An 11,021-nucleotide genomic window follows, 5' to 3' on the forward strand; every position below is an offset into this window, starting at 1 on the left:
GTCAACTAGAGTTTTTCACAAACTATGCTTATGAAAAGAATGTTCAAGTTCCTTTAGAATGATCATATATATGAATAGTTCGTTGGACCTAACTCTTGCCATTCATGGTTGCAGATCAGAACAGAGCCATGGAGGTGGCAATCAAGAAAGTTTATCCGGGGACTGTGCACAGATGGTGCAAATGGCATGTGCTGAAGAAAGTCAAGGAGACATTACGGCAACTGTGCACGAAGAAGTCTGATTTCCAGGCTAAATTCCATAAGGTTGTCAACCACATGTTAACTGAAGATGAGTTTGAGGCGGCGTGGAACATGCTATTAGATAAGTACAATTTCAGAAAGCGCACTTAAATACCTCGTGTGAATGCGGTCAGTTCGAGCACACTGGGATGTTGTGCAGCCACGTTTTAAGGGTAACTAACTTCTTTCAACAGTTTAGGACCAGCATCAATGCTTTCCATGGCCTAACAGCTCCAGAAAAGCAAAGAGGGGTCGGGAGACCGACAAGTAGAAGAGAGAATGCACCGTACGAGGGTCTGAATAAGCGGATCAGATTGTACAGCATATGTAGGTGCGAGGGGCACAAATGGACTACTTCCCCTGAAAGAGGGGATGCACCGAAGAAACCACGGAAGCCTGAAAAGTGCAAGAATTGCGGTATGGAAGGGCACTGCCGGACAACTTGCAATTTTTGTAGAATGAAGTCTGAAATACTGTTTCTGTTCTATTGTTACGAGGATTTTCTAGTGTGTTTGTGTGAGCATTGCTCTGCGCTTGTTCCTCACTTTCAAGAGTCATGATAAGTAGTCCAACTTTTAGACCTAAACTATGTTTCCTGATCATTTGTAGAATGATGCTTGCTTAATTGTAAACTGGGTGTACTTGCTTCACTCAGTTGGGTGCTTCAGTCTTTTATCTGAATCTTATTTCTGCTGGACTCATTCTGCTAGAGGCCGTCAGGTTTATCTGAATCTTACTTCTGGTGGCCTCATTCAGCTAGGGCTGGGACTGACAGGTTCTACTAGAACACTATATGTTTAATGTGGTCTAGATGACATTATTGGGACTGCAACTAGTGCTTGGAGTACAACACGTGTGCCAGCAGAGAGTAGCGAAGGAGTGGATGAGGTAAATCGGCATCTGTTGTGTGTCTAGTTGTCCTGTGGATTGAACACTCGACGTACACATGATCAGGTTCCCGTGTAAATACGCCACATGATCAGGCTTCCGTGTAGATAATGTGTCAGGCTTGCTGACAAAAACGATGACTGCATTAACAGGGAGAGGTGATCCATCTAGCTGACCTCGTCTACTCGCCGTTTGCTTTTTCTTTTGAGGGGTGAAAAACAGTTTATTCATCACCAACTCGCCGTTTGCTAAACCTGTGAGTGCACGGCTCAGGTGGGCTCAGAAACAAAACCGATCCGTCGAGGTACAGCCTGTTCCGCCTCTCCAACACGACAAGCCGTCGCAATCAATGCGAACCATCAGCTGGCTAAATAAAATGAAATACGGCAGCAAAATACACTGGATGGCACGCATCCATAGGTGAGGTTGAGGTGTAGACATCAGGATCATCTGAGCTCGGGCTCAGAAATTGATTTTCGAACTCTCTCTGCTTACATAACTTACAAAAAGAAAGTCGAACAACTTATTACTGTCAGGAAAGAGCACGCATAAGCAACGGCTCGGAACTTGTCCGGACTCCAGATCACCTGAAGTTTGTCAATACATGATCTAGGCACCTTCATAGCAGTCGGGAACAAAAAGAGAACTCTCTGCTTACAGAACTTGCATCGGAACTTGGAAGCCCAATAATTCAACACAACTGTTTGTATAGACATATTTGTACCTTTTTATGCATCGATAACAATGACAAATGTACAATGATTACATTGTTAATCAAGAGACATCATTAGCATTCAGCACTACAAATGTAGTGGAAACGATTCATAGGGCAATCAGGGGTGATATCTGTACATGTTAGCTGCCTAGGCGATTGGGGAAAATCGTGAGCTCTCAGTTGCAATGGACACAGAGCTCATAGTCATATCTTTTTCTTGTCTTCGTTAGGTCTGATCATCTGTACAGGAGCGGCTGGAATACGGGCCCACCACTCTTTAATTCGTCTTCGGAACTTCTCTGTGTGTTGCTTCCTTAGTGGCATCTCCCTCGTGTAAACCTCCAGGACTGCCATCAGGAGCAGATGCTTAGGAGGCATCAACACGACAACCGCAGCTGCAACAAGAAGTGCCACTGCGACTATTTCAGTTGCCTGCATAGGGAAAATATGGAGATTAGCATTTTGCAATGATGTGCAATGCTGGATGTAAACTATCACATATGTATAGACCTCTTTGTATAGTTACAAAGATAACTTATTTTGCAATGATGTGCAAGGTTGAATCACTGGGCTAGAAATGGCTCATACCCGATGAGTCAAATAAATGTTATCACTAAGTTGTGTCAAATTGTAAAACAAAATACATCAAAGAGGTAAGCACATCAAGAGATTTATCGACGCACTGCGAGTTTGCTAGACTATATCCCTCAATAAACAAGACTTATATTCAAAAGCAACAGCAAGGGCAAACCTTTGGAACAGCTGCAAACAAGAGAGCTCTGAACTTGAGAAGAACAATATTTACAGCCTGTAGGGTATCTTCCAACTTGGATATAGCTTCCTGCAAGATCAAGATTTGCTCGACAGGATTTTTAGTTGGAGGGGGTCTTACTTCAAGCACTTCCAACAGTTTTCCTTCTTCACTGTATTTATGCCAAAGCATAACGACAGCAAAGACTACGAAAACAGAGGGCACAGTGTAACTGACAAGCCCGCTACATAACAACGAAAAGACATATTAAGCAAAGCGATATACGTAAGCATACTTTATAAGATCCAGCAAACACAACGAAATTACCTTTGGATAACATAGAGGATAAAAGCTAAGAACAAAAATGATTTCAGAGGATCTTCCCACTTGGTTAAAGAGTAAATAAGTTTGCCTGCATGAATGAACGAAAAAAGTATCTCCTGCAAAATAAGGGCCAATCATCAGATATGAAATGGCAATACTGTACTTGTACAGCACATCATATTTGGTTGGAAAAGAACAATTTAAATTGATCTTATCAGCACACCTGCATGAGGGCTACATTTGCATCAAGACCTTCCACCTTCACTTGATCAACCGTAGCACGTGCTGCCTCTATTCTTTCAGAATAAAGAAATGACTCTTGCAAAGCAGCCTCAAGAGATTTTGTTACACCAACACAAACAGCACAAAAGCTTATCTCCTTTTCAGTTTCATTTTTTCTATTCAACAAGTTAAATCCCATTCTAGAGAGAGCATATAATGAAAATGGTACAGAATGAGTCTGCGGTGCTTTGTCAACTGCTGGCTCTGTTGCCAAATGGCTCAATGAAGTGTCCAACAGTTGGAAGTAGTTGTTGTATAGGGCCTCTAATACCATATCTCCTTTTGGGAGTTTTTCAGCTAAGCTAAATGTGAGTGTTGTCTTAAAGTGAGAGGGAGCAATATGAAAAGCTTCTTTCACAGCAGAGTATCTCAAGATGCCCAGGACAGCCTTTGAGAGTGCTTCTGCTCTCTGAATATCTTCAAGGTTGAATTTTCTGATAAATCTATTCACCTGCATTACTTCACGAGTGATTGCTAACCAATAGTTTCTTCGTGAGGGGCTCCCTAACTCAGGAAAGTCGAAATAAATTGGTTCTGTTCTGCAAATATGGTGCTGTTAGTTTTGAAGGAAACCTATGAAAGTACACCTACAGTGCTCAGTAACATAAGTACTCCCTCCGTAAACAAATATAAGAGCGCTTAGATCACTACTTTAGTGATCTAAACACTCTTATATTTCTTTACAGAGGGAGTACTAGAGAACTCTTCCCATTTCAATACTTACAAAGTGCTTGATTTGTACATCACAGCTTTATCAAACAGACGAACACCCAATGGTCCAGTAAAATCTCGCTTGATCACTTGATTTGAATCTGTTGCTAAATCATATTTAACAATCTTATCACCATAACCAACTCTGATACTCTGAAAATAAAGAGCATGTGTTGTAAGGATCAATGTTCCTGCCAAAATAAAGAGATGATTAGTGGGTTCCTGAAATGAAGCATGCCTGCAAAATGAAAATCAAATGCCAGTCAGTCAGTTCACCTGGCCAAGCTGATATCCCAATATGCTGCAGTACAGGATGAATAGGCTTGTCACCATCAATAGCTAAGATACATTCCCCAGCATCAAGATTAAAACTTGAAGCAAGTGATGACTGCATAACTCCTTTGATAGATCTGAATACCCTACACAATAAAATGGATATTTTTCTTAATATATTTACTGAATCAACCATAGATTCATAGCATACCCTTTTCCTGGTCAAAAGGTTTGTTTGGGAAAGCTTCTAAATCTAGGGTTCAGTATCCCTGGAAAAAAAACTGGGGCAATAGAAAGCACTACCAATAAAGTACCAATTCCACAATAAAAACACCTAATGCTGCAACTACAGTTGTAGAGAATACGAACTTGGTCTATTTAATTTGAAGCCATCACTAACAGTGATCAGGGTATTCATACATTGATTTCAACAAAGGTAGGGAAAATAAATGATGAGAGTTTGATCATCTATCAACTGTATTTCTTACCGGTCTAAACTTTTGAGATACTTGTCGTATACGAAATAATGTAACCGGCCACCAGATGAACATGTAAGTGCATCAAACAGATTGTGGACAGTAACCAAGTCAGCTATTATTGGGCATGAAGGCGCTATTCGTGTAAAAGCACTTAATCCAACTGTCTTCATGTCGTTAACCTAAAAATGAACAGCACTAAATCATTGTGTGCACACACATGAAGAAATGTGGTCGTAACAAAAAAAAAACAATGTTTTGTAAACAGAACTAACTTGAACAGCTAAACTTGTGGAATTCACATAGAAAATTGATCCCTCGTCTTCATCTTCAATCTCCACGGTATTACACAAGGTAGAATTCTGACAATCACAATAAATAGAAAGAATGATGAATATCATAAAGTTAGAACTGTAAATTTCTCTTCAGAATATGCAGGTGTTATTTATTTATGCTTCAAACACGACTGTTTGATAAAGAAAAAAGGGAAGACGAATGGTATATGGTGACCAACTGCGGCAATGAAAATTTCTCACATTTTTTAGCAATCCTTCCTCAGAACCTGGGTTTTCCCAAGCAAGCATCATATCGAACATTAAACGACGAAGATTCATATCAGCCAAATAGTCTGGACGTGTAGTTACTTCATGGAGAGCTTTGTGGCAGCAGTACTCTAATAGTTCTCTGGCATATGTATTGGGTTCCTTACAATTATCTGGGAAATCAGCCTCATAACTTTGCTGTAAGTTCTCAGTCGCAACAGCAAGAATCCTGAAATTGTAAAACTGAGGAAACTAAGCACTTGACTTTAGAAGTAATCATTTTGAGAGGAACTGAAGTAGAAGCTTGTCAGACATCACAGCAACGATATGAATGGAAGGGTATAATAGTGGAAATTTTAGGAGCGAATAAGGTGATGTCATGTTTTTAAGACTAATTACAAAGTTCTTCAAAGTATAGAACTTGACTTGATCAAAAAGGTGCGTTCGGATTTAGCTGATTCGACTGTGGCTAACTTATGCTGCTTTACTTTCTAATTTCACAACAAGACCAGATACAGTAAGAACCACTGTATATCAAGCAATTACTAGCAAGAAACCTGGTGCGATGCTATGGGCCACAACTTTTTACTACATGTTAGACTAATTACTTTATGGAATTGAGGTGTTGCTAGGCATATCCACAAATTCGTGATAGATCAGGGTGTCTTTGCAAAACATATTTAAGTTGGGTGATGAGCAATCTGGCAATCCCATCTGTCTCAACCATTGGTAGCGAAAAGTATGGCACAATCAATTATTACTTTTAATAGGAGTATCGACATGTTGGCATTAGCAGAGTATCAAAATCGAAGTGTGTCGTATAAATGTCAAGAAATGGATAGCTATTATTGCACTCGGTTTCCACAATGTAAGTGTTCATGCACAGAAAATCAGCAGCCCCACCATTCAATTTCCACGGTTAGTACAAGTAGAAGCAAACAGGCCATCACCACCAATTGCTCATTTATATGATGAGTAATGACATGTGAGCATTACCGAAGTATCGAAGTGTGTCATACAAATGTCCAGAAATAATTGGCTATTATTATCTCTCGATTTCCAGAATGTAACAGTTTATGTAGAGAAAATCAGCAGCCTCATATCCTCTCTATATGAGCTAATTTTAGTAGATGGCAGCTAAATTTTGACTAACCGTAGTGGTGTGACTATGCTGATTGATCGTTGTTTTCAGTGGATCTTGCCAGATGCATAATATATCAATTGAATGTGCAGTCTAGCCAAAATGGCGAAATCGGCATGCCCTATGCATGTGAAGCAAGTCAATGTCAACGGTCATACACCAAAACTATGTGAATCCCTGAGACTCACTGGAACACTGTCAGGGGAGACCAATTGGGGCCCTATAAATTCATGTGTCCAACTAAAAGATACTCCAGTACATCAATTCCAGTACTCTTCCCACCCTGAGAACAATAATTTCCGACGATGTGAATCAAAGCACGATAGTATTTAAAAAAACAAGGGAAAAGAAAGTAATACAGAAAAGCACGCATGCGTTTCCTATCGAATTAAGCCAATTAAATTAACAGTCAGAGAGCAATCATATCATAGGTGCTGAACATGCTAAGATGATTTCAGATATCCATGGAGCATTTAAGCACACGCCTCAAATGAACCGATCGAACGAATTTGGGGCAAGCAATAAGCAACAGTTGGGTGAGTGAGTCGAAGAGCAAAGAGTGCGTGGCTTGAATCGAACTTCTGCCCTCGAACCCTTGCTACTACCGGAGCGAGTTTGAGGTTGGGAAGGCCCGTACGCACCGGGAGCAGCGGGAGACGACCGAGTTGGCGACGGACGAGAGCTGCGGGATGCCTCCGTCGGCGCCGCCGCCACCGCCCTCGCCATCGGCCGCCGCGGGGGAGCGGGAGGTGGTGGAGGCGACGAAGGCGGCAGCCGACTGGCGGGAGAGGCGGGAGAGGAAGGTGCGGATGGGCTTCTCGCGCACCCACGTCTCCACGATCCCCATGCCGACCTCGATCTCCCTCGAGGCCTCGACTCCTCCTTGACCCTTTGGGGCTTGATTGGACTGGAAGCCTTCTTCCCCTTGCTTTGAGTTGAGGGCTGTGCTGCCGGTTGCTCTGCCTTCCGTCTTCGTTTCCTCGCCTCCGTGTCGTCACGTCTCGTGCGTTTCCACCGCGGTGTATCTTAGACCAGCCACAATGCATACATAGTAACATACTCCCTCCGTCCTTTAAAGAGTGTACTTCCAACTTTCTTAAAAAGTCAAAATTTTTTATATTTGACCGTGTTTATATAATAATACATCAACATTTATGCCATCAAATTAGTAGCATTAGATTCGTGATAAAATATACTTTTATCATATACCTATTTGATTTCACAAACATTAATATATTTTTGCACAAACTCAGTCAAACTTTGAGATAGTTTGACCCTCCAACAAAGTTGGAAGTACACTTTTTAAAGGACGGAGGGAGTACACTAGTAACATACACATATCCCTAGACTATATTACTACCTTCAGGCTGGTCATAGTGGAGAGTAACTTAGACTAGTAGCATGCATATGTTACTACTCTATGTTACTACTTTCAGGCTGGTTGTAATGGGTAGTATCATGCATATGATACTAGTGTATGATACTACCTCTCTAATGCATAGTATCATATGGTAGTATCATAGATGACTTTATTTATTGCCATGCATGACACATACTAGTGTAGCATTTATTATGATACGGTATCATGATATGATACTCAACCCTCTCTTACTTCATTTAATTCTATGCCATCTCATCAAAGTTGCCTAGTTGGCATGCATGGTATTAGCTATGATACTCCCATTGCAACCAACCTCATAGTGGGTAGTATCATATACTCCTTTCGGTCCTTTTTACTCTGCACATTGGATTTGCCGAAAGTCAAACTTTGTTAAGTTTGACCAAATTTATATTGGAAATTATTAACATCTATAATATCTAATAAATATAATACGAAAATATATTCCAAGATGGATCTAATGATATTGGTGTTGTTACGTGAATGTTAATAATTTTTTGTATAAACTTGGTCAAAGTTGGATGAGATTAACTACAGACAAACCTAATATGCAGAGTAAAAAGGACCGAAGGGAGTATGTGGTAACATAGATGTCTTCATTTATTACTTTGTAGACTCATTTTGCATTGGAAAACGCTATATGATGGTAACATATTATGTTACTCTATTTGCCTCTCTCCTCATTAACTACTTGCCACCTCATCATTTTTGCTTATGTGACATCTAAGTTACTACCTATGTTACTCCCACTATGACCAGCCTTAGGCCAACTCCACCGCGCGACCCCAAACGGACGTCCGTTTTGTCCGGATTCTGTCCGTTTGGGTAGCGATTTGGGGTCGTGTCCGGGCCTGTCCTGGGATGCGGTGGACGTGCGCCCAGCGCGCGGCCGCATCCATTTGCCCCATCATGTCCGTCAGGGCCAAAAATGCCCAAATTGCATCAAAACTAGTTTCCAACCCAAATATTTGTCTGAAAATTAAAATAGTTTTACAACTCAACTGAAATTGTCTTTAATAAAATAGTTTTACAACCAAATCGAAATTGTCTTGACTGAACCTAAATTAGACCAATACATCTATTGGTTGCCAATATGATCCCAGACGTGCTCAACCAAGTCATTTTGAAGATTCAAATGAGTGTGCCAATCACGCGTCTCACGGTGGAATTGGACAAACTGTTCAAATGTGGTCGGGTCTTGGTGCAGGGGCTCAATATTTTCACCTTGATAATCAAATCCTTGGTCGAAGATACTCTCATCACGCTCGTCCTCGACGATTATGTTAGGCATAATCACACAAACAGTCATCACCTCCCAAAGCTTCCTTTCATCCCATGACAGTGCAGGCTTTCGAACGATACCCCACCGGGATTGAAGCACACCAAAAGCATGTTCCACATCCTTTCTAACACTCTCTTGCATTTGGGCAAATCTCTTTCTCTTCTCACCTTGGGGTTTTGAGATTGTCTTCACAAAAGTTAACCATTGAGGATATATACCATCTGCTAGATAGTATTCCTTGTTGTACTGGTGGCCGTTGATCTCAAATATGACAGGTGGGGAGTGGCCTTCTGCAAGCCTTGCGAAGACTGGAGAGCGTTGCAGCATGTTGATATCATTGTGAGAACCTGCCATGCCGAAAAAAGAATGGCATATCCAAAGATCTTGCGATGCCACCGCTTCTAATATGACAGTGCACCCGTTAACATGCCCCTTGTACTGGTCCTGCTAAGCAAATGGACAGTTCTTCCACTCCCAATGCATACAATCTATGCTGCCAAGCATGCCTGGAAAGCCTCTAGCTGCGTTGGTCGCCAACAATCTCTCTGTATCAGCGGCAGTTGGCTGTCTCAAGTACTCTGGGCCAAACACCTCGATCACGGCCTAGCAAAACTTGTATATTGACATCAGACATGTTGTCTCACTCATACGCACATACTCATCCACCAGATCGCCTGGAATACCATATGCAAGCATGCGGATGGCCGCGGTGCATTTCTGATAAGAGGAGAACCCAAGCTTGCCAAGGGCATCCGTCTTGCACTCGAAGTATGGGTTATGAGCAACCACTCCCTCTCGGATACGATTGAACACATGCCTTGCCATACGAAAATGGCGACGAAACTTATCCTGCTTGAAGAGCGGGGTGTTGGCAAAGTAATCGGCATAAAGCAGGGCGTGGCCTCTCTCCCTGTTGCGGTTCAGGTTGGGAGCACGGCCAGGGAGTGACCCCCTGTACCGAGGAAGCTGTCGTTGAATATGGTCGTGAACGACCAGTGCAGCCACCACAAGATCTTCATCATCCGACGACGAATCGTCCGACGAACAAAGGAAGTGATGAAAGAAAAACTCGTCTCCACTGTCCATACCTTTGATGGCAAAAAGTCGAACACCTTCCGGTCGTGGTGGCGAAGAGGTCGCGATGATCACTCGACGCAGCAGGGATGGTTGCCGGCCGGCTACTGGCCGCTCTGGAGATCTCGTCGGAATCCGCCTTGAAGAGCGGTCGCCGGTGGTCGTGTCCCCTCTGCCACCGGCAAGGACGGCGACGGCCAAACCTCCCCCGATAGACGACCAAAACTACGGCGAAAGCGCGGGCGTGGTGGCGGCCATGTCGAGACGTAGTTTGGTATGGACGGCGCGGGGCTGCGCGGTGAGGAGGCGGTCGGAGAATAGAGGCGGCGCCGGCGGCGGGCGGGGCGGGGAGAGAGGGTGAAGCGTTGGGAGCGGAGGGACTGCTAGTGTCCCCGGCAGGCGGGCCACGGGGGGACAAGGGCGTGCGTCGCGGCCGTCCGCGCGCGTCCGTTTCACCCCAAACCGAGCGCAAGTTTGGGCCGGGGATGGGTCGAAAACGAACGGAATCCGAACATTTGTCCGTTTGAGGCCGCGCGCTGGGCCGCCTCTTTTGTCCCTTTTACCCCAAATGGACGGGGCCGGACATGATAGGGTCGCGCTGTGGAGTTGGCCTTACCGGCCAACTGTGGCGCCAGCTGTGTGCGCGCGCACGGAATGCGGCCAGGTAGGATGACGGCGCTGACGAGGCCGGCTGAATTGGCAAGGTAGTCCACAGTCGCGCGAGGCGCCAGGCGCCAGCACAGTGGAAGGCGGTGCTTTTTGTTAAGGATAGAATAGTTGCTTATTAATTAAGTTAATTGTTAAATAGGTTTCTTGGTTCTCAAGCAACCATGTACTTCCTTGGCTCTCAAGTAAATATGTGTTTATTTAACCGTCAAGCACCATGTGTACTTCCGTCTGGGTATAAATACCCCACTTCTATCA

At 43.4% G+C, this 11,021-nt stretch overlaps 1 protein-coding gene across 1 annotated transcript; it reads right to left on the reverse strand.

The window, feature by feature from the left end:
• Window positions 1–1,790: 1,790 nt before the first annotated feature.
• On the reverse strand, window positions 1,791–7,318 carry LOC119322982. The gene is made up of 10 exons (XM_037596533.1): window positions 6,984–7,318; window positions 5,196–5,430; window positions 4,935–5,021; window positions 4,672–4,841; window positions 4,187–4,329; window positions 3,924–4,101; window positions 3,141–3,738; window positions 2,921–3,033; window positions 2,594–2,837; window positions 1,791–2,274 (listed from the first exon to the last, which is right to left on the reverse strand). The coding sequence occupies exons 1-10, from the start codon at window positions 7,187–7,189 to the stop codon at window positions 2,047–2,049; spliced, it is 2,202 nt and encodes a 733-aa protein (XP_037452430.1). The 5' UTR covers window positions 7,190–7,318; the 3' UTR covers window positions 1,791–2,046.
• Window positions 7,319–11,021: the final 3,703 nt, after the last annotated feature.

This window comes from Triticum dicoccoides, chromosome 6B (genome assembly GCF_002162155.2).
Source record: "Triticum dicoccoides isolate Atlit2015 ecotype Zavitan chromosome 6B, WEW_v2.0, whole genome shotgun sequence".
NCBI classification, from domain to species: domain Eukaryota; kingdom Viridiplantae; phylum Streptophyta; class Magnoliopsida; order Poales; family Poaceae; genus Triticum; species Triticum dicoccoides.